We start from the raw sequence: 27762 nt of genomic DNA, 5'->3' as shown, positions 1-27762 counted from the left end.
TTTTCATGAAATCTATATTCCAGAGAGGGAAGTTCTTCGCACAAGTAAATAAACATTTTTCATTTTATTATACTATGTTGGATGACAATTAAAGCTATGAAGAAAAAAAAAGGGTGAGAAGGAAAAAAAGTGAGGGAATCCATTTTATAGTTTGGGGAGGGGTAGAGAAATCCTAAGATGACATTAGAGCAGACAACTGAATGAAAAGAGAGAGAAGACTATTTGAGGGAAGGGAGAAATAGCAAGGCATGCCTGAATTGTTCATGCATTATCAACAATGCCTTTAGGCCTGCCAATAGCCTTAACAGCACCTTTGTGTAAACTTGCAAAAGCTGCTTCTTTCTCTGTTCAGTTTCTATTTTCACTTGGTTCTCCCACTCCTTTCCTACTCACGCTTTCTGCAATGAGCCAGCAGGTCTAAACCAGACTGTAGACTAGAAATAGGTACAGCTTTGGGAGACGAGATCTGAGAGATAATGAGGGCCATTATGACCTTATAGGCAACTCTAAAGATTCCAGAGTTTACCCAGAGACATGGGTAGGTTGGGGCAAAGGAATGTGATCTGACATACTTTAGAAGAATGACTTATGAAGGGAACCGACTGTATCATGGTAAAGATTCCAGAGTTTACCCAGAGACATGGGTAGGTTGGGGCAAAGGAATGTGATCTGACATACTTTAGAAGAATGACTTATGAAGGGAACCGTCTGTATCACGGTAAGGATGGAGGCAGTAAGATCAGTTAAGTGGAAATTTAATATTAAACAGAAATAAAGAAGTCAAAGAGGTATTCAATGGTTTTAGCCTAAACAACTGGTGGAATGGAGCTGCCATTTACTGATAAAGGAGAAGACAAGGTAAAGATTAAGCTCTCTGAGGAGGAGAATTTTAGCTTTGGAAAATGTTAAATATTTAATGCTTTAGATATCCAAATAAAGAAGCTGAACACACCTTTAGATAACTGTAGTTCACAGTAGAATAAATGAAATTGTTCAAAGAACTCTAAATTAAAATTGAACATTCAACATAAAATAGGATTTTCTTCGTAAAACCTCTTATATTGTTCAATATGTAACAGGGTGGTCCCCAGAAAGGGATTCCAGGTTTCCTGCCCCACCCAAAAGGAGGGTGGAGCTGAGTAGGGAGAGAAGCTGCAGAGGAGACTGAGAAGGAAGGAAGCAGGATGGAAAGCCAGAAGGAGACCTGGAGGAGGCACATGAAGCCGAGAGATATGTGATGAAACTGCGCTTGCCTTTTGGTCGTGGACTGGGTGACACAGATGTGGGTGAGACATGTGGGGAGGTGACAATAGCGGTTTTTGACTCGATTTTGATTTTTTGATTTTGCTCTTTTCCTCCCAGACTTGTCTGGTTGTTTCTGACCCTTTTCTGTGGGTCCCCACTGAAAGGTGCTTTAGATTTTTGGCAGGCTTTGGGGCCTTGCTTTGGGCCAATCCTGCTTGGGTGGACTTTTACCCACAAGGGGATGGGTAACTCTGGGTGCTTGATTTAGAAACTATATTCTTTGCCTTTCCTGTATTGCTTACTAATTGTATTAAAGTTCCTTTTCATTAAAGTCTCGTATGTTTTGTGTTGATGCAGCAGATGGCAGAACCTATTTAGAGCAGGCAGGTTTGCAGGGTCTGTGGTGCCGCTCTCCCTGCCTGTAACAAATACACAAATATTAAAATGATGGTGAATTTGAACTATGAATTTATGCTTGTTACAAAAATAACTGTGGTCCTTCTAGGAAGTTATCTGAACTGGCATTTTGCACTAAAATAGTATCTATCACTTCCCTCCCAAATACTTAAGAAAACACAAAGCATTATCATTAATTTATTATAGCATGTATTAATTTGCTTTTAATTTTTTCCAGCATTCTCATAAAATTCTTTTTTTTTAATTTGTTTATTTTTAATTGAGGTAATATTGGGATACCCCCATCAGGTATTACCACTATAGGGCACCCATGACCAAGTCACCTATATTTCACCATCAATTTGCTTTTTTAAAATTGCACCCCTTTCCCCCCAACTGGCATGTAATTTCCTTGAAGATAAGAACCTCAGTACTATGCCTTGCAAGCAGAAGGCATTAATGCATATTTGATGTACTTAATAATTTATGGAGAGGGTACTACACAAACTATCAGCTCAGCTTCCAAAGTATAATGAATCTAGAAGTTGGCCTGCAGACTGGTGGGGTAATGAGGTATTTGGCCCTGGACCAAGGTCAACCTAAACCTAAGCAGTATCTTACTTATACACTGGTTTAATTAGGGAGGGACACCCCATCAAATAATGCTAAGTTATTAGATTCAGTCTTGGCTCTGTCAGTCTAGCAATTCTCATAAATATTTCTACTTTTTAAAGTGATACTGGTAGGAATAGGAAAGAATCGAGGAATAAGACAGCTGGACAAGAAAAGATGTCATTTAGAAATCCTAGCATAGCCAACTGAGGCTTTTCAGTCACGAATCAAATACCTCTCGCATGTCAGGGGCATCCTTCTAGGGAATCATTTTACTCAATGGAAAGTGATTAGTGACTTTAAATAGAAAGTTATAAAGTCACATATAAAATCTTCATGATTAATAAGGAGATTTTTCCCTTTGGACTGGGATGCTTTGGGCTACATTCCAAGAATCTCCCACCACCTTTTCCCAGGGAAACATTCATTCCTGTCAGAGTTCTGAAGTAGTGAAAATGTGAGCAGCATTCCATTAAGTCGTTATTACTAATAACACTGTGGCTTAATTATTGTATCAGTCTAATTCCAGCAAAGGAGCTGCGCAGTGAGGAAAGGTGCTGTGGGGATGAATCTTGATATGTGGAAAAGAATACAGAACATATCTCCTGTTAAGGAGACACACAGTGTCTTGGGTTTCACAGGGTAAAGAAGAAGAAGAATTAGAGGTTCTAAAGAAAGAGAAGAACTAGGGGTTCTGAAGATGGCTCCTAACTACAGCTACCCAGACAAAGACTGGAGATTGTGTCTACCAGTAATACTGTTCCTTGTGCCTTCCTACAGTGAACAGACAGCAGGGTTCTAAGCCTTTGTAGCAAAGGGACCTCAGCCACATCAGTGAGATGAGATTGAAGAAAGATCAATACAAAAGCTCACTCTAAGCTACCAAAGACATTCCTACTGCCTGAGACCATGAGAACAAAAGGGGAGCTCTGCATACCACGGGGCATGATCTTCAACATATACCTGTCTCAGCATGGATTTAAAAACCATGTATCGGAGCCGTTTGGTAAGGATCTCTCCAGCTTTGCCAAACATGTATCCCTGTGAAGAACAAGAAAGCAAGAAAGGAGACTTGAGAACCAGAACTTTTTTTATGAATTATGAAAAAGACTTGATGTCATTGCTAAAGCAGGACAGTAGACCATCAGCCACCTGATTACATTTCAGTGACTATGCACTATGGTATACCTAGCCACATGGATGGCATAGCCACGAGAGCCCAGATTTGAAATAGACACTGTCACTCACCAGCCAGCTGACAGGCCAATGGGGAATTTATTAGAAAGTGTGGTTTTTTGTCCCCCATTTCCACCCCTAAGTATTTGTCCCAGTGAACTGGGAAAGCAGGAATTGCTCCCAAGGTAGGGACACTCTGAACAGGGAGGTTGTATTATGTACCATCCCAAACAGGGCATTTTTTAGAATAAAATGGATGCTATTAATAACATACCAAGACTTTAGGTGTTACCTAAGAAAATGAATATAATCACCCCAATCATAGAGGATGCTAGAATAAAGATGTCAAATTCTTAGTTTCCAAGTTTAAAAAAAAAAGCCCGTCTAGAAGGAAAACAGATTGTGGAAGAAGGCTTACTGTGAGAGAATTTTCTTCCCTGACCTTCCTTATGCCCCAAAGGTACAGTCCTCTGTGTCTGGGTGGAGGAAAGAGAATTACTGGGAAAGAATATAATAGGATGTGATGGTGCAGCCATGCAAGGCTACATCTGGGGAGGAGGGACAACAGAAATCCCATGCCAATGACTTTGGGGATATGGGACTAGAAGGAAGCAACAGTCCCCTTTCTTTCTGGAGCACTGGGAAAGAAGTGGCAGTTTTCACATAAGGCATGGGGAAAGTGGAAATGGCTGGATTGTGTATCAGGAGAGGAGAGGCCTTAACATCTAGCCCAAGTCTCCTATAGAATCAGAGAAGTGGAGGAGGGTAACCATGTCTCCTTTATGTTTCCAAGTAGAAGGCTGCATATTACTGAGAGAGAAGAAGCATCTGCAAATGGCACAAAGGAAGAAAAAAGTCAAATGGGGATAGCCAAGTAAGACTGAGTAAGTGAAAACAGCTGGGGTACCCCAGGCTCCTCCCAACATGAAGCAGGGGTGCAAGCGATGTCCATAGACTATCCCCTTCCAGCGTTGTAATGATACATAACCATCTGGTAACACAGCCACCAATCCAGGAAGAAGGTGGAGAGAAAGGAATCTGAAGTTGAGTTTAAGCTTGAAATTACTAAAATGATTACATTTACTTGGGAATAACCAGATTAAGGTTTCTACTGTTACAAAATGTGAAGTGTCTTGCCTACTACAGGAATATTACTGTTATTTTTGTCCAGTACTAGCAATTGTTAAGAGGCACTCTACTTTATCTGTGTTAGTTTATTAAGTCCTTATGACAATCCATGCTTATGGGTATTCTAACATTCAGCACTGTGCCATCTCTACACTTCTGAGACCCCATAATTTAGAGGTTTATTCTCATTTCAATCTACCATGCAAGTCAGATTCCAGTCTCCCTGATCACCATCATATTACAAAGATAGTGCTTTGACTCTGTCTCACCAGTACAAATCTCTGAAGTTTAAGGGAACAGCTCAAAGCAGATCTCCTTCCAAATTTCTTAACCAACTTCACCCCCAGCAATTTTCACCTTCTCCAAATTACAGTGGCATTAAGAGCTACAATCTTGTACATAGTTAGTATCATATCTATTCTGGTAAGGCCAAGCTCCCCAATGAGACTACATATTTAGTTATGAAAGCTCAGTTTTCTTTCTTTAGTACCTCCTATAATATGCAGAACAATGTCCTATAAAAAAATCAATACATACTTACAACATGTTAACTAAAAATACCTATTCAGATTTTCACCTTTAAAAATTACATGTGATATATCATTATCCCTGTTTTATAGATGAAGAATATGAGGCTTAGACAGTTTAAATGACTTATTTGCCCAAGGACACAAAATTAAGAATTTGTATAACTTGTACATGATCCTAGGTCTGACACTAATGCCCATTACTGCTTTACTATTCAATAAGCTTTTTGAGCATGTAATTAGCTTGCAATTTCATTTCGGCCAAATGAAATTGCAAGCTTTAAAATTGGACTCTTTACAAATGTTTCCTACAGTTTTTGTTTGAGGACTGACATTCTTCTATCATTAAAAGGGTTCTTTCTTCTATAGCAAAAGTTGAATGATAAATTCTTCAAACAATTTAAAAATCAGTGTGACTTGCTTATAAGGTTTTGTTTTTTGTTGTCACCACATTAAGCACACAAATTATACAGGAAGACATTTCTTTAAGTATTTAAGTTGACTGGCAGTACTTATATCCAAACTATGTCTAGGTTTCCTTAAATCTTGTTTTCAAGTCCCAGCTTTCATTTCTAATCATCATGTTAGATCAAACATTCTGTTATCTTTAATTTCATTAATATTTCCAGTAAGGGGGGGAGGGAGAAGCAGCTAAGAAAGAAACCAGAGGAAGCAAAACATTTTAGTTTGAAATATTTGACGTCAAAGAGGGCCTGGTGGTGCAAGGGGTTAAGATGCAACCTATGAAACTGCCCACAGCCACTGCAGCACGAGTTCAATACCTGGCCTGGGAGCTACCGACATGGCACAGCAGACCTCTCCTGACTCACTCGCTGCTCCCCTCAGCAGTATTTCAGTCAATCTGCCTCTTCTGTTCTCCACTCTGTCTCTGGTAAATCCTCTCAACCCTTCACCTCTGGCCTGTACCCCAGTTCTTGTATGCATACATAAACAGATATTTTAAAAAATATGTTGAAGAAACTTATATGCTAACAGTGCAATTAATGTTTTTGTTAGAAAGCAAATTACACAGACATTTACAAATTCCACACAGTTAAGTAATAAAGCACATCTCAAAATGAATAAAGTGAATATTTACCTGAAGGAAAAACGTAATAAAAGAAATGATTCCAAGGATTAGAAACATTAGTGAAAAGAAGTGACTATCCCGTTCTTTTGTTGCATTATCCTGGCTTTTGGTAAAAATCTGTTAAGAAAATATTTAAAGGTTTTCAGTTTAATGAATCACTGAAAAATTCATTCTGGGTCTCACACATTTCCCATCCAGCATAGTAATCAGGAGTGAAGGGATCTTTAGTGTAACTGAGGTAAAGGTTGGCTTCCCTCATACCGAACTTACAGGTATATGCACTCTGCCTTCTTTAGAGACCACAAAAGGGTCTGTTGTTCCTAAATATACACCATGCTTTCTCTGCTCATGCTCCCTCTTTCATTAATGAGTGCAGTGTCACAAGAATCACACCTAACATGTAAAGCAGAAGTGACAATGTCTATTTCTTCTTCCTTTGGTGGGAATCTACAATGTATGACAATACATTGTTTCACAATTGGGACATTCCGAATTGTCCTCGGGTATCTAGAGAAAATCTGTTAATATTATTTTGATGAACCATATTAATCAAAGGCTCTGCCCAAACCTTTCAGAAAAAAGGAGGTTCCTGAGCCGGTCTTCTTTGTAGAATGGCCAATTAGAAAGCCAGTGGGAACTACGGTCAGTCAACATAGCATCACATATAGAGACCCTTCCAGACATGGTTAGAGGGGCTTGTAGGTATGTCTTGGGCTCAGGGAACACAGAAAATAACCACTCTACAGGCAAGAATAAAACCTCTATTCAGTGGGCCAAAATCTGTCTTGTAACAGAGTCAAATTCCTAATCCAACCCAGCTCACTTTATCCTTTATAAAGAAAAAAGGCTTTTTAGAAGAGATTAATTTTTCTAATGAGTTATGTCAACAAAAATAGTAGCTAACAATCAGTGAGCTCTTACTCTGTGCCAGGCACTATTCTAAGCACATTCATTCTTTTTATCCTTCCAACCACCTTCTGAACTTTGTTTTATTATCATTGCCATTTTATATAGAGGGGGACTTGAAGCATAGAGTGGTTAATTAACTTGTTCAAGGTAACACAGGCAGCAAATGATCACCAACAACATAAACTCAAGCAAACTAATACACAGCTCAGAACCTTAAACTCCATGTTACAAACTTTCAATGAAACAGATGGTTGGTTGTCTACCCAACATAGGAGCTAATGTGTCAGCCCTGAATCATATGCCTTTAGGCTTACTGTTACATGAGAAATGAAGAAAACAAATCCACAAGTTGAGTTTTTGCTATATACAAACTCATTCCTAATTGATGGACTTTTTTGTTTCTGATGATGCCACTATCTACCTCTGCCTGAGTGACAAATGTTAGGACAATTATCAGCAAACGATGGGCTACCAGCCAAATGTTTATACAAAGCTTCAAATGAATATAGTCATGTTCATTTGATTCAGTGGTTACTTCATGTGGCTGCTTTTGCACTATGATAGCAAAAATGAATACTAACAAGAAACCACATGGGCTACAAAGTCTAAAATAGTTACTATATTACCCTTTATAGGAAAAGATTGCTAACCCCAGTCTTAGAACATGCTTCATGAAATCAGATACTTTATTTTCTTCTTGGTATATTTTCAACATCTAGAACAATACCTGGCACAGAACATAATCTGAAAAATCATTAATTGAATTAATACATTAAACATATGAGTATCAACCTAAAATAAGTTAGCTAGACATGGACAGACCCGAACATAAGTGCATTTTTAGGTATAACCAAAAGATAGTGTCTGTCCTATGTTTTGTGCAGTGAACAATCTCTCCACATTGTTTTCAGCAGTCAAATCAAGGATGTCCTTGTCTTGACATTTAAACATGTCACTAAGCAGAGCACTCCTGCCTGGATTGTAATTTTATTGTTGAAAATGTTGTCATTAATAGCAGGTGCAACCAACATATGTTAGTCTCAATCTTTCAGAAGACGTTTCCTTTTGATTTCACTTTAACTAATGGAATGCTCACAGAGGCAGTATGCTTAGCTACTTCATGGACAAGAGAATGTGGTTGTTAGAGAACAGTTCTCTCAGACTGGTCTGATAAACATGCAACTCTCTTTGCATGCTGGTGACGTGACAATTCATAGGTTTCTCAGAGCCCATTCATGGCATGTAAGGAAAAATCATCCTATGATTTTCATTATTTCAGGGATTTTGTCCCCAAGGCTCTGGGGCAGAAATCAATTGGACATGACAAAGGAAGGTTTAAAAAAATCAGCTTTCCTAGCACACACCATATTTTTATTCTTAAATCTTAACACTACTGAGCTTAATATAAAGTACATACCTTTTGTGGCTTTTGTATACTGTCCCAAACATTGATAGTTGGGATTCACAAGTAAATCCACAAAATGAGCATGGAACACTTACCCCTACAATCTTTGAAAATATTACTGAAAATGCTGGTTGCAAGCCTCCATTTATAATGGCACAAAATACACCAACCACAAAATAAGGCCATTCAGTTATATTCAGCTTCAGAATCCTCCAAAAGGAAACAGGAGGTACATTTTCTTCCTGGAAAACACAAAACATTGCCAACAGGCTAGTTAAGAAGAACACTGATAATAGATTTAACGATGTACAGTTCTTCCAAGTGCACAAACCTTTAAAAATGAATATATCCATATGATCCAGCAATTCCACTCCTAGGTATTTACCCAAAGGACACAGAAACATCAATTCCAAAGAGCACCTGCACTCCTATGTTTATAGCAGCACTGTTTACAATAGCTAAGCTTTGGAAACAACCCAAATGCCCAAAAATAGATGACTGGATCAAGAAGATGTGGTACATATATACCATGGAATATTACTCAGCATTCAAAAAAGATAAACACATGCAATTTGCAGCAACATGGATGGCACTGGAAGGGATCATGCTCAGCGAAATAAGCCAAAAAGAAAAAGAAAAATACCGGATGGTCTCACTCATAGCAGGAATCTAGAAAACTTAAATAAGGGACCAGGAAAATGAATATAAGAAAGTGAAAATCAAAATCAACAAAAAACTATGAACCAGAGACACTTTTTGGGGGTGGGGGGGGAGGGGAAGGATTGGGGTCAGAATGGGGTGTTTGCAATTGTATGGGGGAATATAAAAATAAAATTTAATATTTAAAAAAAAAAAAAACAAAATAAAGACCTTAAATGAAAAAAAAAAAAAAAAAAAAAGTTTACAATCAAAAAAAAAAAAAAAAAAAAAAGATAAGAGAGCATGGACTGGAGCTGCCCATAGCTTCTTATATCTAGACAATTGGGAAATAATGCAAGTTGCAAACTATTTTACTAGCTGATATGTGTGTATGTGTGCTTGTGTATGTTTTCGGGGGAATATTTGGCTGGTCCTACATTTTTTATTTGGCAGATTTTCTTATCCTCAGATACATCAATTTCTGCCACACTCTCCCCACATGCAGAAAATTGTCAGTCAACAAGTCACAGACACTATGGGGAATGTGATCTATTTTTATAACCATGAATCTTATCTCATTTTAGTTTGAGTGAAATGTTTAGTTCTGGTAAAAATTACAACAGTGGAATACCTGATTTTTATGTTAAGAAACTATTATCTATGATTATTAATCTCCTGACAAATATATTATTTATGGTCATGAAAAAAAGCATTTAAAAAAAAAAAATAAAAGGCATTGAATTCGGAAAAAAAAAAAAAAATGAATATATCCTATTCCTGGTTTCTATCAAATGATGGTTAGTTTTTTTAAAAAGTGCTAAGAGAGGGCCTCCCCTGGTGGCTCAGAGGTTGAGCACTGGTTTGCGAAGCTGCCTGCAGCTTCTGCAGCACCCGTTCGATCCCCACCCACCAGCAAGGGTCCCACAGGGCACGCAGACCTCTCCTGCCGCCCGCTGCTCCCCTCAGCAGTGTATTTTGTTAGTCTGCCTGTTTCTCTTCCCCACTCTGGCTCTGGTGAATTCTCTCACCCTCCTGCACTTCTGACTGTATCCAGTGCTTGTATAAATGAATAAATAAATCTTTAAAAAAAAAAAGTGCTAAGAGATTCTGATAAGTAACGTCTTTATATTCTAATGTTTTCAGAAATATTAATCTTACCTAACATTTAAAACATATCAAGAATATTTTTTGAGAGTAAATCATATTGATTTATTACTTGTTTAAATATTTTATATAATTCTTACATCATTTTTCATTTTTGCACAATGTATGCATTTTCATTTTGGTTATATTCCCCATACAATTGCATATAAGACTTGAAACCATAAAATATATAGAAGGAAATATAGGCAAAACACTATATGACATGCACCTCAAAGACATCTTTACAGACACATCACCCAAAGCAGTGATAGTGAAGGCAAAGATAAACAACTGAGACTACATCAAATTAAAGAGCTTCTGCACAGCAAAAGAGATAATAAGCAAAACAAAGAGAAACCCCACCAACTGGGAGAAAAAAAATTTTTTTTTAAAGATTTATTTATTTATTTATTTATACAAGCACTGGGTGCAGTCAGAAGCGCAGGAGGGTGAGAGAATTCACCAGAGCCAGAGCAGGGAGCAGAGCAGGCAGAAGGACCGAAGTATACTGCTGAGGGGAGCAGCGGGCGGCAGGAGAGGTCTGCGTGCCATATGAGACCCTCCTCTGGTGGCCAGGGAGCAGCCAGGGATCGAACCAGCGCTGCAGAGGCTGCGGGCAGCTTCGCAACCCAGAGCTCAACCGCTACGCCACCGGGGAGGTCCTGGGAGAAAATTTTTGCACACAACACTAATGATAAAGGACTGATTGTATCAAGAATATTTTTAAAGAATATTTATAAGTAGAGAAGAGCTGATGAGACTCAACAAAAACAAAGAAAATAATCCAGTCAAAAAATGGGCAGAAGAGCTAAAAAGGAATTTCTCCAAAGGGGAAATGCAAATGGCCAAAAGGCATATGAAAAAAGGTTCAACATCACTTGTAATCAGGGAAATGCAAATCAAAACTACAATAAGATACCAACTTACACCTGTGAGAATGGCACATACTAAAAAAATTAGCAACAACAAATGTTGGCAAGGATGTGGAGAAAAAGGAACTCTCCTGCACTGCCGGTGGGAGTGCAAACCGGTTCAACCACTATGGAAAGCTGTGTGGAGATTTCTCAACCTACTAAAGATAGAGCTTCCATATGATCCAGCAATTCTACTCCTAGGTATTTACCCAAAGGACACAGAAACATTAATTCCAAAGAGCACCTGCACCCCTATGTTTATAGCAGCACTATTTACAATAGCTAAGCTTTGGAAACAACCCAAATGCCCAAAAATAGATGAGTGGATCAAGAAGATGTGGTACATATACACAATGGAATATTACTCAGCAATCAAAAAAGATAAACTCATGCAATTTGCAACAACATGGATAGAGTTTGGAAGGGATCATACTCAGCAAAATAAGCCAGACAGAAAAAGAAAAGTACCAGATGGTCTCACTCACAGCAGGAATTTAGAAACCTAAATAAGGGATCAGGAATAAGACTAATTATAATAAGGTAAAAGTAAAAATCAACAAGCAATTATAAACCAGAGACACACTATGGGAGGAGGCGGGAAGAGGGAGTAGGATAAAAACAAGGGGGGTGGGAATTGTATGGGGAGTATAACCAAGATGAAAATGCATGCATTGTGCAAAAATGAAAAATGACGTAAAAATATATAAAATAAAGAATATTTATAAGTAGACATACAGAATAGAAAGGTTTATACTTGAAGACCAATAATAATCTATCTCTTTATATTATATACTCTAAATCTAAAATCCTTGTGCCATAAATTATCATTAATAAATTCTAAACTTAGTCTAAAATATTGAGATTTTACTTTGTGGAACACTCTGGGGAGTAGGACTGGAAGATTCTGGATAACCTTGTTTTCACTACTATCCCACCCCTATTAAATTAGGGGAGTCACAAAAGAGGGGGTTGAAGACATAACTCTATATCGTCCTCCTTACCAAGTCCTCTTTTGTACTAAGTTTTCTGTTTTGGCTTTGTGGTGCACTGACAGCCTTGAGAGTTGATCTTCTTCTTATTAGACTTGATCCTGATTCTTTTTGAGACATTTCCAAGGCATCACTTTCACTTTTGGATTCATCAGTTGCATTTTCTAATTCAATTTCATTTCCTCTAGTCTAAAATAAACAAGAAACATGGATAAGCTGGTGAAGCTCAGTTAACCAGTGAAAATTAATCAGATAGCAAGGAAAATGGTAATTTATGTAGTTATATGAAAAGATAACCTCTTGTTTTTGAAACTTAAAACCACTAAATTAGGAATCCCATTGAATATGCTGAATAACATGGCACCCATTCTATGTATCATATTCACTCACCTTCTTTTTATGAATGACTTTGGCTCAGTCATACTTGCTTCGGACCGGTACTATCAACAGAATAATGGTGCAAGCCATACTTGCCACATTGGTCACTGAAAATTTTCTAAGTATCCACATAAAAAATGTTGGAGGAATAAAATCAACTTTAATTGTATATTTTACTTAATCTAATATAGCCAAGATAGATTTCTTTTTCATTCTTCAGACTCATTTTCTACTGAGAACACTGCACCTCAGATTAACCACCATGTAAGTGCTCAGTAGTAGATGTGACCAGAAACTACTAGAGTGGATAACTTGCCTTTAAATCTTTTAAAACTTTTTATTTTTTTTCTAATTATCTCTACTTATATTTGATTCTTTCAAGAGAAAAAAAAAATATCTGAAACTTTAGTATGATCCTGAACTTCCCAATTATTTTTCCCACTTCTCAAGACTAGTCAAGTAACATTCATTTATAACACTAAACACAGCAAAGTCAGCTTATACCTGAGATATTTTAGGAAAATTCTAGAGTTAAATTGTACCTGCATTGTGACAAGTTTGAAGTAAATGCCTTTCTCTTTCATGAGTTCATCATGACTTCCTTGCTCCACAATGACTCCGTCTTCAAAACCAGCAATGACATCAGCATTACGAACTGTAGATAAACGATGAGCTATCACAATGGTGGTACGACCTTCTCTGGCCTATGGAAACAAAACCCAGGTTTTTGAATACAGGAATAATTATATTAAAAAAATTATACATTCAATTTACATTTACTGAATACACAACGCTCTGGGAATTGTAAGAAAGAGACTATCTTAAAAATGTTTGAGAGTTTTACAATGTCCAGAACAAAGGTACTGGGATCAATATAAAAAAAGAGGTGAAAAGTTCTAAGAAGAAAAAAATTACATGTAGAAAAAATTAGGTGGCAGCAATTAGAAAACAGAGAATACAATGGATCAATTCTTTAGCTGTTTTCAAGAAAAGGGAGGCCTATGGAATCCCCCCGAAATGTACATTATAAAGAAAAACTATTTTTAAATGCAATCTTTTAAAACTGTTTTTATTTATACTGTAATATATAGTTCCATTGTAGAATAAGAAGAAAAGACAGATAAGCTAAACAAGAAAATACAGATTTGAAATTACTGATCAGCAAAGTAAAGCAACCATGATTCCATCTGTCTCTACTTTGGTTGACAGAATTTTTAGTAATCTGCTTTTCTCCTTCCTCAACAAACCATTAAGCACACTGACAGATGTTTAAAGGAACATGCAGTGTTGTTTTGCTATTAAAGAGGAAAAGAAGTGGCACAAATGTAAGTTCTCTTTGAATTCTACATTAACTCAGTGCATTTTGGCCTTGTCCTCACAAACCTAGCCTGGTTACGATTATATGCAAAGACCAAGCCCAAGTGCCTAGTACAGAGCAACCACTGGAATCCAGTTTGATGAATGAGTCATTTGGACTGAAGAAGTACAGAAAAGTCAAACTCTGTTGATAGTTGAGGGCATTTCATGGCTTAGGTAGGTTTTGGTAAGTTACACTTTATCAGCTCTCTGCCTCTTTCCTGGGGATAAGAGATTTCTCTTATCTGAAAGAATCCTCAAGAGGTATTTAATAGCTTGGAAGTCAAATATGAACCTTTAGATCATGTTCTTCTCTTACTGGACATCACAACAAAGAGCAATTTTTATCTGTGACTGTATTTCTCACTCTTTAAAAGATTTTTCAAGTACCTTTCAATGAAAGTTTATTCATGTCTACTTAAAAAAATACCAAAGAAATAAGTAGAAGTTAAGCAAACAGATCTATAAAGGCTTGATGCATTTATGTGCTAGTGAAGCAATCATTTTAGAAGTGATTGTAAATGTCCTATTTTATTAGAGCAACATTAAAAAGAATTTAACAGTGGGATATTCTTATGCTTTTAAGATGTAAAATCAGGTCAGTTTGAACTCAGGCTCACCAACCTTATCCAGGGCTGCCTGAACCACTGATTCACTTTCAGTGTCCAAAGCTGATGTGGCTTCATCCAACAAAAGAATCTTGGGGTTGCGAACCAGGGCTCTTGCAATGGCAATTCTTTGTTTTTGCCCGCCACTCAGCTGGGCCCCTCTCTCTCCAACCAGGGTGTCAAATTTCTACAACAGAAAATACAGGAGCAACTTGGCTAAAGAACAAGCTATCTCAGCTCTCACAGTTACATATAAAAAGCAATCCCATAAACAACCTAGGGGTCAAAGGCAATAGTGCTCAGTTCCTTAAAACATAGCAATAATCAACCCCAAATTTAAAAATACCTATATGCCAACAATTAGTTGATTCAAGCTTTAAAGTCTGAATTAATCTTGATTTCCCTTCCTGATGATTCTGACAATTTAATGCAGATTCCTAACTTCCTATGCCCTTGGCCAGCTTCTATTTTGGGAACCCTTAGCATGACAAAGATCAAGAAGGACTTACATTAGGTAGCTTCATGATAAAGTCGTAAGCATTGGCTTCCTTCACAGCTTTCTCTATCTCATCCATGGTAACATCTTCACGGCCATAGCGAATATTTTCAGCGATTGTGGTGGCAAATAACACAGGTTCCTGACTCACCACGCCGATAATTTCCCTTAGATACCTTACATTTATGGTCCTAATGTCCTGTCCATCGATACTGACCTGAAATTAAAATTACATTTTTCCACATGGCGCTTATCAGAATAATCTACAATCCTATAATAATAGTACTATTGCAATAATCTGCAATAATCTGCTGACTGCTGTAGCATCTTGCTCAGCATGAGTCATCTTACCGTGCCTTCCAAAGGGTCATAGAGCCTCTGTATCAGCTGGACGGTTGTGCTTTTCCCACAGCCACTGTTTCCAACTAGGGCCACTGTCTGCCCACTGTGAACCTTCAGGTTGAGGCCTTTCAAGATCTACCAGGACGAATTACAAAATGACTTAAAGGCAATTTCCAGACACTGGCACTATGAACCGAGAGTTTAATTCAAAAGAGACTGAGATATACATATACATTTTTTACAGTTTCTAAAGGAAAGTATCAGAAATTCTTCACCAATATATCATTGATTAATCATTTATTACTGTACCTTTATTTCTTTTCGAGATGGATAACTGAAGTGAACATCTTTGAATTCCAAATTTCCCTTTATAGTATCTGGTTTGTGCCCATTCTTTGAATAGCTGTCAATGCTTGGCTTCTATAGAGAATAAAATTTTAAAAGATTATTAGTTTACAGTAATAACTGTGGTGACATTTGTGGCATGCTGGATAAAGTGAAAAAGAATTTAATTGTTAATAAGAAAAACTTTTAGGTAGATGAATAAATGACCACATTTATAGTACTTACATTATCAATTATATTAAAAATTTCATAGGCTGCTCCTCTTGCATTTGCGAATGCTTCAATGCTTGGAGTTGCCTGTCCAACACTGAAAGCCCCAATTAATACAGAAAAAAAGACCTAAGGGGTACAAACAAAAAGCACCATGTTACTTAGATGGTACTTTACAAATTTTTCAGGCTTCTTCAAATACAGTTAATTAAATGTTTAAATGGCAACAGAACATATGAATAGAATACTAGATGTTAAAAAATAACAACATCAACAAGCAACTATAAACCAGAGTGGTAGGAGGGATTATGGTCAAAATAAGGGGGGTGGGAATTGTATGGGGACTATAACCAAGATGAAAAAGCAGAGTAAAGACTGCTTGAAACTGGCAGAAGGCTCCTGGAGGAGCCAGAGGTGAGCTGGGAAGTTCGCCCACACCAGGCCCCTTCTGGCCAGCAGTCCGAGCCCAGAAGGGAGCGGGCATCCACCACCTGGGCAGACCAGGTGCACAGGAGAGTGCATCTCCACATTGCCTTTAGAACAGGGACCTTTCTTCAACTAAAGACTGCTTGAAACTGGCAGAAGGCTCCCTGTGAAACCAGAGGGAAAAGGTTCCCTGTGCCATCAGAGGTGAGCTGAAGGCCCCCACAAGACTGGTTCTGCCTGGCAGGAAGTTGGAAACCAGAGAGGGAGCCAGTGATTTGGAACCCAGAGTGCAATCCAGCTGCCCCACCTCCAGGGAAGTTTGTGGGACTTCAAGACACACCTTTGTAATTAAACACAGAAGGAGAAAATATTCTGTGACAGTGACAATTAACATACTCAAAGTACCACTGCCTCACTAGACTTCTGGCATAGCAGTATTTGACTCGTTTAGACCACCAGTTCCCACAAAGAGCACACCCAAAAGATGCCAGCCAGTACCAGCAACACAGTGTCCCAAGGCATACGGCAAATTAGAAAACAGGCAGTAGGGAGTAGAAAAACTACATGCAACCCAGCAACTCCTCAGGAAAAAGGCACACCACAAAAAGAAAACCACCCACCAGATTGCAACGACAGTAACTAGGAAGAACTTATGAGCCTTCCAGAAAGAGAATTTAAAATTGCCGTGATTAAAAACTGACAGAAGTCATAAAGGAAAACAACGATAAGGGAAAAATAATCAATGATCAGAAGAATGAAATTGAGTCCCTAAAGAGGGAAGTAAAAGGAATTGCAGGAGATCAAAGAATTAATGGAGGAGCTAAAAAAACTCTGGAAAAAGCAATGAAAGCAGAATAGATGAAACGGAAGAACGAATAAGTACTCTTGAAGACACAGAAATAAAAAGAACCAAAACAGAAAAGGAAAGAGAAGTACGAAGGAAAAAGACCGAAGAAAGACTTCGGGAACTATCTGACTCCATGAGGAAAGGAAATATAAGAGTTATAGGAATCCCAGAAGGAGAGGCGAGAGATGTAGGAACAGAGAAAATATTCCAGGAAATAATTGAAGAGAACTTTCCAAATGTGAAGAAGGAACTGAAAATTGATATACAAGAAGTAAGAAGAACACCAAACTTCCATGACGAAAGGAAAAATACAGCAAGACACATAATAGTAAAGCTCCCAAGAATCCAATACAAGGAAAAAATAATGAAGCTGACAAGAGGGAAGAAACAGATAACATTAAAAGGAAAACCAATCAGACTGACATCAGACTTCCCCGAAGAAACACTACGGGCAAGGAGAGAGTGAAGGGATATAGTCAATAGACTCTAATAAAACAAATGCCAACCAAGAATACTCTATCCCGCAAAGGTCTCCTTCCTCTACGAAGAAAGAGTAAGGACCTTCCCAGACAAACAGAAACTCTGGAATTTCATTACGACTAAACCTCCACTCCAAAAAATACTACAAGGAGTCCTAAAGCCAGAACTTCAGAGGGACGAATAACAATGAAAGAAGGCCAAAAAAAAAGTTATTAGAAGAATAAATAAAATGAAAGGAAAGACAAACACAATGGCAAATACAGATGCTAACATATCAATATTAACTCTAAATGTAAATGGACTAAACTCTTCAATAAAAAGACACAGAGTTGCAGGCTGGATTAAGAAACAAAACCCAACCTTTTGCTGTCTCTAGGAAACACATTTAGCTACAAAAGATAAAAACAGACTCAAAGTTAAAGGATGGAAAACAATCCTACAAACAAATGGACCAAAAAAGAAAGCAGGAACAGCTACACTTATATCAGATAAAACAGATTTCAAACTCAACAAGGTAAAAAGAGACCCCAACAGTCACTACATTATGATCAAGGGGACAATACTTCAAGAAGAAATAACACTCATTAACATATATTCACCAAACAAAGGAGCTCCAAAATATATCAGACAACTATTGTCATCTCTGAAAACAGACATCAGAGAAAACACATACGTAGTGGGAGAGTTCAACACACCACTATCAACAATGGATAGATCAACGAGACAAAAAATAAGTAAAGACACTAAAGCTCTAAATAAGGACCTAGAGCGCTTGGGCTTAACAGATCTATAGAACACTAAACCCAAAAAAAACGGAGTACACATTTTTCTCAAGCGCACATGGATCATTCTCCAGGATCGATCACATACTGGGGCACAAGACAAACATCAACAGATACACCAAGATTGAAATCATACCAACCATCTTTTCTGACCATGAAGGTATCAAACTAGAAATAAACCATAAAAAGAAGGCAAGGAACTCTCCTACCTCATGGGGATTGAAAATCACACTACTGGAAGACCACTGGACTAATGAGGAGATCAAAGAAGAAATTAAAAAATTCTTTGAATTGAATGACAATGAGGACACCAATTTCCTAAATTTATGGGATGCAGCAAAAGCAGTAATAAGAGGAAAATATATAGCAATAGAGGTTCACATTAAGAAACAAGAAAGAACTCAAAGAAAACACCTAATCTCGAAGCTCAAAGATCTAGAAAAAGAACAACAAAAAAACCCCAAAACCAGTAGAAGAAAAGAAATAATAAAAACCAAAGCAGAAATAAATGAAATCAAAACTGAAAAAACAATCTAAAAGATCAGTGAAACCAAGAGCTGGTTCTTCGAAAAAATCAACAAAATAGACAAACCCCTAGCCAGGCTCACAAAGGAAAAAAGGGAGAAAGCACAAATAAACAGGATCATAAATGAAAGAGGAGAAATCACAACGGACACAGCAGAAATCAAAAGAATAATCAGTAACTACTATGAACAGTTAAATGGAAACTAGTTTAACAATCTAGAGGAGATGGACAAATTCCTACAACTCTACAATCACCCAAAGCGAGATAACGAAGAAATAGAACTCCTAAACAGACCAATTACAAGCAGCGAAATTGAAATGGTAATCAAAAACCTCCCCAAAAACAAAAGTCCAGGACCTGATGGATTTACAAATGAATTCTACCAAACATTCAGAAAAGAATTAGTGCCTATCCTTTACAAATTCTTCCAAAAAATTGATAAGGAAGGGATAATACCAAACACGTTCTATGAAGCCAACATTACACTAATACCAAAACCAAACAAGGACAACACAAAAAAAGAAAACTACAGGCCAATCTCCCTAACGAAAACTGACGCAAAAATCCTCAATAAAATTTTAGCTGTCAGAATCCAACAAAGCATCCATAAGATATTTCACCAAGACCATGTAGGATTCATTCCAGGGACACAAGGATGTTTCCAAATCTGAAAATCAATCAACAAAAAGAAATATAAAAACCATATGATAATATCAATAGATGCCAAGAAAGCTTTCGACAAAGTGCAACATCCATTTACGATAAAAGCCCTTGAAATTCTTGGGATACAAGGAACATACCTCAACATCATAAAGGCCATATGTGACAAGCCAACAGCCAGTATCATTCTCAATGGCAAAAAGCTGAAAGCATTTCCATTAAGATCTGGAACAAGACAAGGATGTCCCCTCTCACCACTGCTTTTCAATATAATACTGGAAGTCCTAGCTAGAGCAATAAGACAAGAGAAAGACATACAAGGAATCCAAATAGGAAAAGAAGAAGTCAAACTATCACTATTTGCAGATGACATGATAATATACACAGAGAACCCCAAAAACTCCACAGAAAAACTAATTCAACTGATGAATCAGTTCAGTAAAGTGGCAGGATATAAAATCAACACGCAAAAGTCAGTAGCCTTCCTATACACAAACAATAAATCTGAAGAAGAAGAAATAAAAAAAAAATCCCTTTTATTACTGAAACAAAAAAATCAAATACTTGGGAATAAATCTAACAAAAGAGGTAAAGGTATACAAAGAAAACTATAAAACACTGTTAAAAGAAATAGAGGAAGACACAAAGAAATGGAAAGATGTCCCTGCTCATGGATTGGAAGTATAAACATTATTAAAATGGCCATCCTACCAAAAGCAATATACAGATTTAATGCTACTCCAATAAAAATTTCAATGTCATTCTTCAAAGAAATAGAACAATTATTGATGAAATTCATATGGAATCACCAAAAACCCCTAACAGCCAAAGCTCTCCTGAAAAAAAAAAGAAGGGACTGGAGGCTTCACACTCCCAGGCTTCAAACTATACTACAAAGCCATAATCATTAAAACTGCATGGTATTGGAACAAGAACAGACACACAGACCAATGGAATCGAATAGAAAATCCAGAAATAAACCCCCAGATTTAGGGTCAACTAATCTTTGACAAAGGAGCAAATACTATGCATTGGAGCAAAGAAAGTCTATTCAATAAATGGTGCTGGGAAAACTGGATCGCTACATGCAAAAGAATAAAGCTTGACTACTACCTCACACCATACACAAAAACCAACTCAAAATGGATTAAAGAACTAGACATAAGACCTGAAACCATAAAATACATAGAAGGAAATACAGGCAAAACACTACATGATATGCACATCAAAGACATCTTTATAGACACATCACCCAAAGCAGTGATAGTGAAGGCAAAGATAAACAGCTGGGACTACATCAAATTAAAGAGCTTCTGCACAGCAAAAGAGACAATAACAAAAACAAAGAGAAACCCCACCTACTGGGAGAACATTTTTGCACACAACACTAATGATAAAGGACTGATCACAAAAATTTGCAAAGAGCTGATGAGACGCAACAAAAACAAAGAAAATAATCCAGTCAAAAAATGGGCAGAAGAGCTAAAAAGAGATTTCTCTGAAGAGGAAATGCAAATGGCCAACAGGCATATGAAAAAATGTTCAACATCACTGTAATCAGGGAAATGCAAATCAAAACTACAATGAGGTACCATCTTACACCAGTGAGAATGGCACATATTAAAAAAACGCAACAATAAAAGTTGGTGAGGTTGTGGAGAAAAAGGAACTCTCCTGTACTGTTGGTGGGAGTGCAAACTGGTCCAACCACTATGGAGAGCTGTGTGGAGATTTCTTGACCTACTGAACATAGAGCTTCCATATGATCCAGCCATTCCATTCCTAGGTATTTACCCAAAGGACACAGAAACATCAATTCCAAAGAGCACCTGCACCCCTATGTTTATAGCAGCGCTGTTTATAATAGCTAAGCTTTGGAAACAACCCAAATGCCCAAAAATAGATGACTGGATCAAGAAGATGTGGTACATATACACCATGGAATATTACTCAGCATTCAAAAAAGATAAACACAAGCAATTTGAAGCAACATGGATGGAGCTGGAAGGGATCATGCTCAGCGAAATAAGCCAGAAAGAAAAAGAAAAATATCGGATGGTCTCACTCATAGCAGGAATCTAGAAAACTTAAATAAGGGACCAGGAAAAAAGAATAACTATAAGAAAGAAAATATCAAAATCGACAAACAACTATGAACCCGAGACAACCTATGGCGGGTGCGGGGTGGGGAAAGAAGGGCTTGGGGTCAAAATAAGGGGGTTGTAATTGTATGGAGAATATAAAAAATAAAATTTAAATTAAAAAAAGATAAAAAAGCATACATTGTGAAAAAATGAAAAATGATGTAAAAGTATATAAAATAAAATTAAAAAATATTTGAATTGTTTAAGTACTTTTTGATTTACAATGCAGATTTAGAAACAACGATATCAGTGAAACAATGATATATGTCTTATGGGACCAAAATATTGTTATAGAAAATATTAATTCAGTGACTATGAATTTTGGTTTAGGTCATCAGCAGATAAAATGGAAACAAATAAGAGAGACAGAAGACCCAGGTCTGAACCCGGGAATAAGCACTAACTGTATGTCTTCAGGCAATTCTCTTGGAATGTCTGGGCTTCAATTTCTTCACTTGAAAAAATAGGCAGGTTCTATTGGTTTTCCCTACCCAATAACATTAGTTGGTATATCATATGAAACAGTATATATAAAAATATTTTGTAAATTATAAAGCATATACACCCAAGGCATTATCAAGTGAAGTCTTTTTTCTCCCCCAGACTTTCAAGTCTGATAAAAAAGGGTTTTATTTTGATTTTGCACACACAAATTTCTTATTGGCTAAGACTTCACATTGTTATTCTTCAGTGTCAAAGAGAACTAAGTACACAATTAATTTCCTTCTAAATTACCCAGGAATTATATTATCCAATTATTTACACAGAAGGATTTTTACTAAATGATTATAAGTTCATTTTCTCAATTAGTCTTACAACAGCACTAAAAGTTATGCCTTGGTATTCCTATCGTTTCCATTGGACAGAAGAGGTAACAGAGGCTTGACAACTCTAGGTGACTGCCCCAAATTACACAGCTAATAAGTGGATTAGCAAGAATTTGAACTAAGTAAACCTAAGATCAAATTTCATGCTTTATTCACTATTCAATGTTTCCAGTTTGTGAGACAGATCTGGTTGAGTGAATACTGGATGTTAAATTGCTTACTTACATTACAATTATTAAGTGGAATGTATCTCTTCTTATTACCTAGGTTCACTTATAGCATCCCTAATATCCTAATAAAAGCTTTTTATAAAAGTCATTCTTACTGAACAGTCCCACCTATTCTGGATAGGCAAAAATAAAAGGCACAATCATCCTTATGACACAGTACATTCATATGACAGATCTGTTCCTGAAAAACACAACTACTTTAAGGGACTCAGCAAGATATATTGTGCTGGCCTATGAAAATGGAACCCAGTAACTTCTAAGTTTATGTACTTTATTAAATGAAGATACAGACTGACCTTGTGTCTGTGAATTATTCTACTGTCTTTATTTTTTTATATATATATATATTTAAAGATTTATCTATTTATTTATACAAGCACTGGGTACAGTCAGAAGTGCAGGAGGGTGAAAGAATTCACCAGAGCCAGAGCAGGGAGCAGAGCAGGCAGAAGGACCGAAGTACACGGCTGAGGGGAGCAGCGGGCGGCAGGAGAGGTCTGCACGCCATGTGGGACCCTCCTCCGGTGGCTGGGGAGCAGCCGCCGGCATCAAACCGGCGCTGCAGAGGCCGCGGGCAGCTTCACAACCCAGCGCTCAACCACCGTGCCACTGGGGAGACCCTCTACTGTCTTTAAATAATGAGGACAACATCAAATAGAAAGCCTTTTGTACTTGTACAAATTTGTAAGACAGAGGACCTCCAAACAGAATATTCTTTTAGGGAGAGCAAAAATATATAATATCATAAATTTATGTGATGTATTTGCTATTTTTCAAAAAAAATCGAAGAGAGGTTGTACAAAGGATCTGCAAAAGAAACAAAAAAACTGGCTGTGGAATACACCTATTTTCATTCCCACTTCATAAACATAATAATGCATGTTTGTTTGTAGTATTCAATAGTTTTTCAAATACAACCTCCTACAATCAAGCCAACATACCAATTTCCCTGACATTATAAATAATGATTCATTTCTTGATGTAACATCACTTACAGTGAGTACTTGTCCAATAGAATATTCGTTTGTGATGACCAACTTAGTCCCATACCAGAATGCCAGAGCATAAGATGCATATATCAACAGGAAAGCAGCACCCATGGAAATGTTGGCTGTAATAGCTTTCTTTATCCCAATTCTTTTAGCTTCTTCCAAATTTTTGTTGTATCTGGTAGAAGTAACAAAAATTATCATAAATACTCATAACTATTATTAAGTGAGTCAATATGCACGATGGTCATTGTATGTAGAATATGTCCAGCTCTGTGATAGGTGCTTTACATGTATTTTCTACTTTTGCTCATACATTGACCCTATGTCAGTGCTCTTATATTTCCTTCTTATAAAGAGAAAGCTGACGTTCATAAAGATTAAGTAATTGAAGGGTGAGTCTTGCATAAGTTCCTTCTTTGTTCTCAGCAATAATGAAACAAATGAAGTGATAGTTCGCAAATTTCTGGAACTTGTACTGTTTTCATTCACAAGACATAAATAGAAGCTATACTTGTGCTTTCCCTTTAAGCATGTACATGCCTTTTCAACTTATTAATGAAAGAAGAAAAAGTAGAGAAAGTGGGCCATAGGATCTTTAAATCTCTGAACTTCTAATGAAGCTTTGGAGATAGCTGTTCTCCATCCTAGTCCCTCTGGGACTGCAAGAAGAACCCACTGAGAGGAAACATGTATGAGAACATTTTGAGAGCTTTGAATTGTTATGTAATACTTTTTACATTTAAATAAGCTATATAGCTTATCTTATTTCCATAGATGTTTATTTTAAAAAATTAATGACCTGCAAACATTGTTTGGTATAAAAATATATAATAATCCATCATTATGTTTTTAGTCTCCCCATCCCTGGCCTTTCCACACATTGCTTACATATCACTCCCTCTGACAATAATTCCCAACCTTTGTCATGTCACGCTGCTCACTGCTGGAGTAAGAGGATCTGGCTTGGTGGATCAGTCCACCCTGTGTCTTCAGGCTACCTCAAGGGCTGAGAAAATAACAATAGTATAACTATATTCCTGTAGACTGTTCATAGTACAAAAGTCTCCCATGTTATTTAGAGAATATCTAATGACACTTCTTAGAACAATAACAAGGAATTACACAAAACAGGCAAAATCAAGAAAGCAAGTAAAAGTAAAAAACAATGCTGGAATCCACTGAAAGAAGTTCTCTCTCCAATTCTAATGATTTAAAGCTTAATCTCAAATGATAATTGAAGTATTTTTTAAACTTTCAAAGCATGATTAACTTCAGATATTAAAGGAGATGGTGTCTGTAACCTGACCTTTATTTGAAAGGAATACAGATTGTTCTGCTTAAAAGAGACCTGATGATAAGATCACAAGGTCCAGATTTAAACAAAAAGATGGATTTTCACAAATATAGAACCATGTAATACTATTAGAGAAATAGGACCGCTTATGATTGAGACTTAAATCTGCTTTGATTCTCTTAATCACAACTCCTAGAATATTCTAGAATATTGCCTTACAGAAAGAACTCATAATTATTGAAATAACGTACTTCCATATAGAAATCATATTTTGAGGTCTTTGATCCATTAAAACAAGACTATGTAAATATCACATGGCAATATATTATTTTTTGGCAGACTCTTGCCATTCATTAATATATACAGCAAAGCACAAGCCCTGCTCAATAAACATGCATTTTTTTTCTTGTCTTAATGATTGTTTATTGCTAATTAACTAAAGTTACAAAAGCATGCCAAATGAAATTTATGTGACCTCAGGATCCACTAAATATCAACTTTAAACAGAATCTTAGATTGATAAAATAATCACATATTATTAGAATTTCTCCCTTCAAAATTTTAAATACCAATATGCCAATTATAATCTTTGACCAAAAAATTTGGAAGTATGCTTCAATGGTTGATGTGTTTTATACGTGTGTGTATACATATAGATCTGTATATAATCCTATTTACAAGTTAATCTGACATGAAAGGTGCTATTAGACATGAAGTACACATGATCACATTTAAGGAACTTTAATCTTATAACTAACACTGTCTTATCTCCTTTATTTCAGTTCTTGCTTACCAGGACTAACGAAGAACTCATTTCACTGATATGTTGTTGTCCCATGCAGCCAGAGGAAACATTTGCATAGGGAGAAGCAACAGCAAGGAAGAAAATAATTTAGATACCAGAAAAAATAAATGAGGAGAAGGGGGAAGGAAACATAAATAATACTTTCACACAAGCATCTCCGTTTTTTGATAAAAATGTCACACATACAAAATTATATATTATAATTATCCATTCATTAAACATAGTAGTGTGAAAGTGATAATTAAAGTAGGAGTTCCTAAAATAAAGTTACATAATAAAAACACTGATATTTAGAAAAAATATTCTTAAATATCATGAAAATATTTATCAGTGATGCAAACAGTCACAAGAAGAATAAGGAACCATTTTAGTTAAGTGAAAATACTAATAAGTAAACATCTGCAAGACACAGAAGGAAGAAAAATATCATTTTAAGGCAAATAAAACTATTCTATATTTTTGAATTAAATTCATTTTAAATTCTAGTTAAATTTTCATTCTAAGAGAGCCATTCTATTCCATGAAGTTACCTCCTGTATGTGCTAATTTGAAGAGAAGGTCAAATTTAGACTTTAATTAACAGTCTATGTGGAAGCAAAAAGGGAAGGGGCAGAGCTAGAAAAAAAGTTAAAGGATTATATTTGATTTAAGAAAAGATTTATAAATTACAACCCAAAGCTAGGTACTTGTTGCCCCTTTTCTACAGTCTAAGCAAGCTACCCTAAGTCTTCCCACTGGTCTCATTGCTTCTACTCTTTTACTTGTCTGTTCTATTAACCAGATGAATTACAGACAGAGAAATTATTGTAAAACATGATGTGGATACTCATTCTCTTGTTAAAGACCCTCAACCACTTCCCTGTGTCATTGTAATAAAACTCTAACTCCTCAGTAAGTCCTTGTATTCTGGTCCCTGTCCACCTTCAAGAGCCTCTCTTTACCTCAATCTCCCCTCACCCAACTGAGCTCCAGTCACACAAGCCTTATGGTATATCCAAGACCATTCCAAAGTCATTATCACCCCAGGAAATTTTAAGACCCTGTTATCTCTACACTCACTATTGCAAGCTTTTTCTCATTCTAAGTCTCAGCCTAAATGAAACCTCCTCAAAGATCACTTCACTTATCACCATATTTAAAGTAAATTTTCCTTCTTCACCCACATTAGCGCATTCTTTAAGTATTGGGGAACAGATTTTTAAATCTGTATTTTAATTAGTTTTTTTCAATGATTTTTCTGAAAAATTTTAGGCCATCCGGTGTTTGTTCTGAGTCTATTCATCATTTGCAGGCAAAACGAATTTCCAATTCTCCAGGGCACTTTTCTTCTTTGAAAAGTGCATTCTAGTAACTAATATATTCTGAAGAAATGATTCCACACATAAAGCTTCTTTGAATATAGCTGTATAAGCCCATTTGATTATTCTTACAGTAAAACATTGATCATAATCTTTAGAAAAATATCTCTGTACCTAATTAAAAAAAATCTCAGTATTTTTAAACTTTTAGTGAAGCAGTTTCCAATATTGAACTTATTTCTATATTGTTCTTTCCCTCCCTCATCCAAGTTACATCTCATATATCTTTATAGATTTAGTTACTAGCAATATTCTTAAAATAATTTATATTCCTTCAATTCAGACTGTCTTTAATTATAAGGAGTACTACTATTCTGTTATTTATGTAACATTAAGAAAGAATTTAATAGGATACTCCATATAATCTGGGACCCAAATGGTTACAGCCTCAGGATAATCCTCAACTTCCCTGAGAATTTGAACCATAAGGCAATAATTATGGAGGGGAAACAAAGCAAAAATAAACAAGTGGGACTACATCAA

The 27762-nt window shown here is 36.5% G+C and overlaps 1 protein-coding gene and 1 long non-coding RNA gene across 4 annotated transcripts in view; one reads left to right on the top strand and one right to left on the bottom strand.

The window, feature by feature from the left end:
- Positions 1 to 27762, bottom strand: part of ABCB1 (ATP binding cassette subfamily B member 1) — an 84692-nt gene that overhangs the window by 21673 nt on the left and 35257 nt on the right. For 2 of the 3 annotated variants that reach the window (XM_037510575.2, XM_037510584.2), the window contains exons 9-19: positions 23826 to 23997; positions 15924 to 16037; positions 15663 to 15773; positions 15363 to 15488; positions 15025 to 15228; positions 14532 to 14702; positions 13094 to 13255; positions 12186 to 12362; positions 8584 to 8730; positions 6184 to 6291; positions 3217 to 3294 (exon numbers count right to left, since the gene is read on the bottom strand). In XM_037510575.2, the coding sequence (XP_037366472.1) occupies positions 3217 to 3294; positions 6184 to 6291; positions 8584 to 8730; positions 12186 to 12362; positions 13094 to 13255; positions 14532 to 14702; positions 15025 to 15228; positions 15363 to 15488; positions 15663 to 15773; positions 15924 to 16037; positions 23826 to 23997 (1570 nt within the window). The remainder of the gene's footprint in view (positions 1 to 3216; positions 3295 to 6183; positions 6292 to 8583; positions 8731 to 12185; positions 12363 to 13093; positions 13256 to 14531; positions 14703 to 15024; positions 15229 to 15362; positions 15489 to 15662; positions 15774 to 15923; positions 16038 to 23825; positions 23998 to 27762) is intronic. The other variant, XM_037510590.2, reaches the window with a different exon arrangement.
- On the top strand, positions 499 to 26831 carry LOC119244677 (uncharacterized). Its single transcript, XR_005125106.2, has 3 exons — positions 499 to 718; positions 4226 to 4313; positions 25899 to 26831. It is a non-coding gene; the product is annotated as an uncharacterized LOC119244677 (long non-coding RNA).

Source organism: Talpa occidentalis, unplaced genomic scaffold (assembly GCF_014898055.3).
Source record: "Talpa occidentalis isolate TD23 unplaced genomic scaffold, MPIMG_talOcc4v2.1, whole genome shotgun sequence".
In the NCBI taxonomy this organism is placed as follows: Eukaryota; Metazoa; Chordata; class Mammalia; order Eulipotyphla; family Talpidae; genus Talpa; species Talpa occidentalis.
Note: the sequence above shows the minus strand (reverse complement) of the source record. Positions and strands in the feature narration are given on the sequence as shown.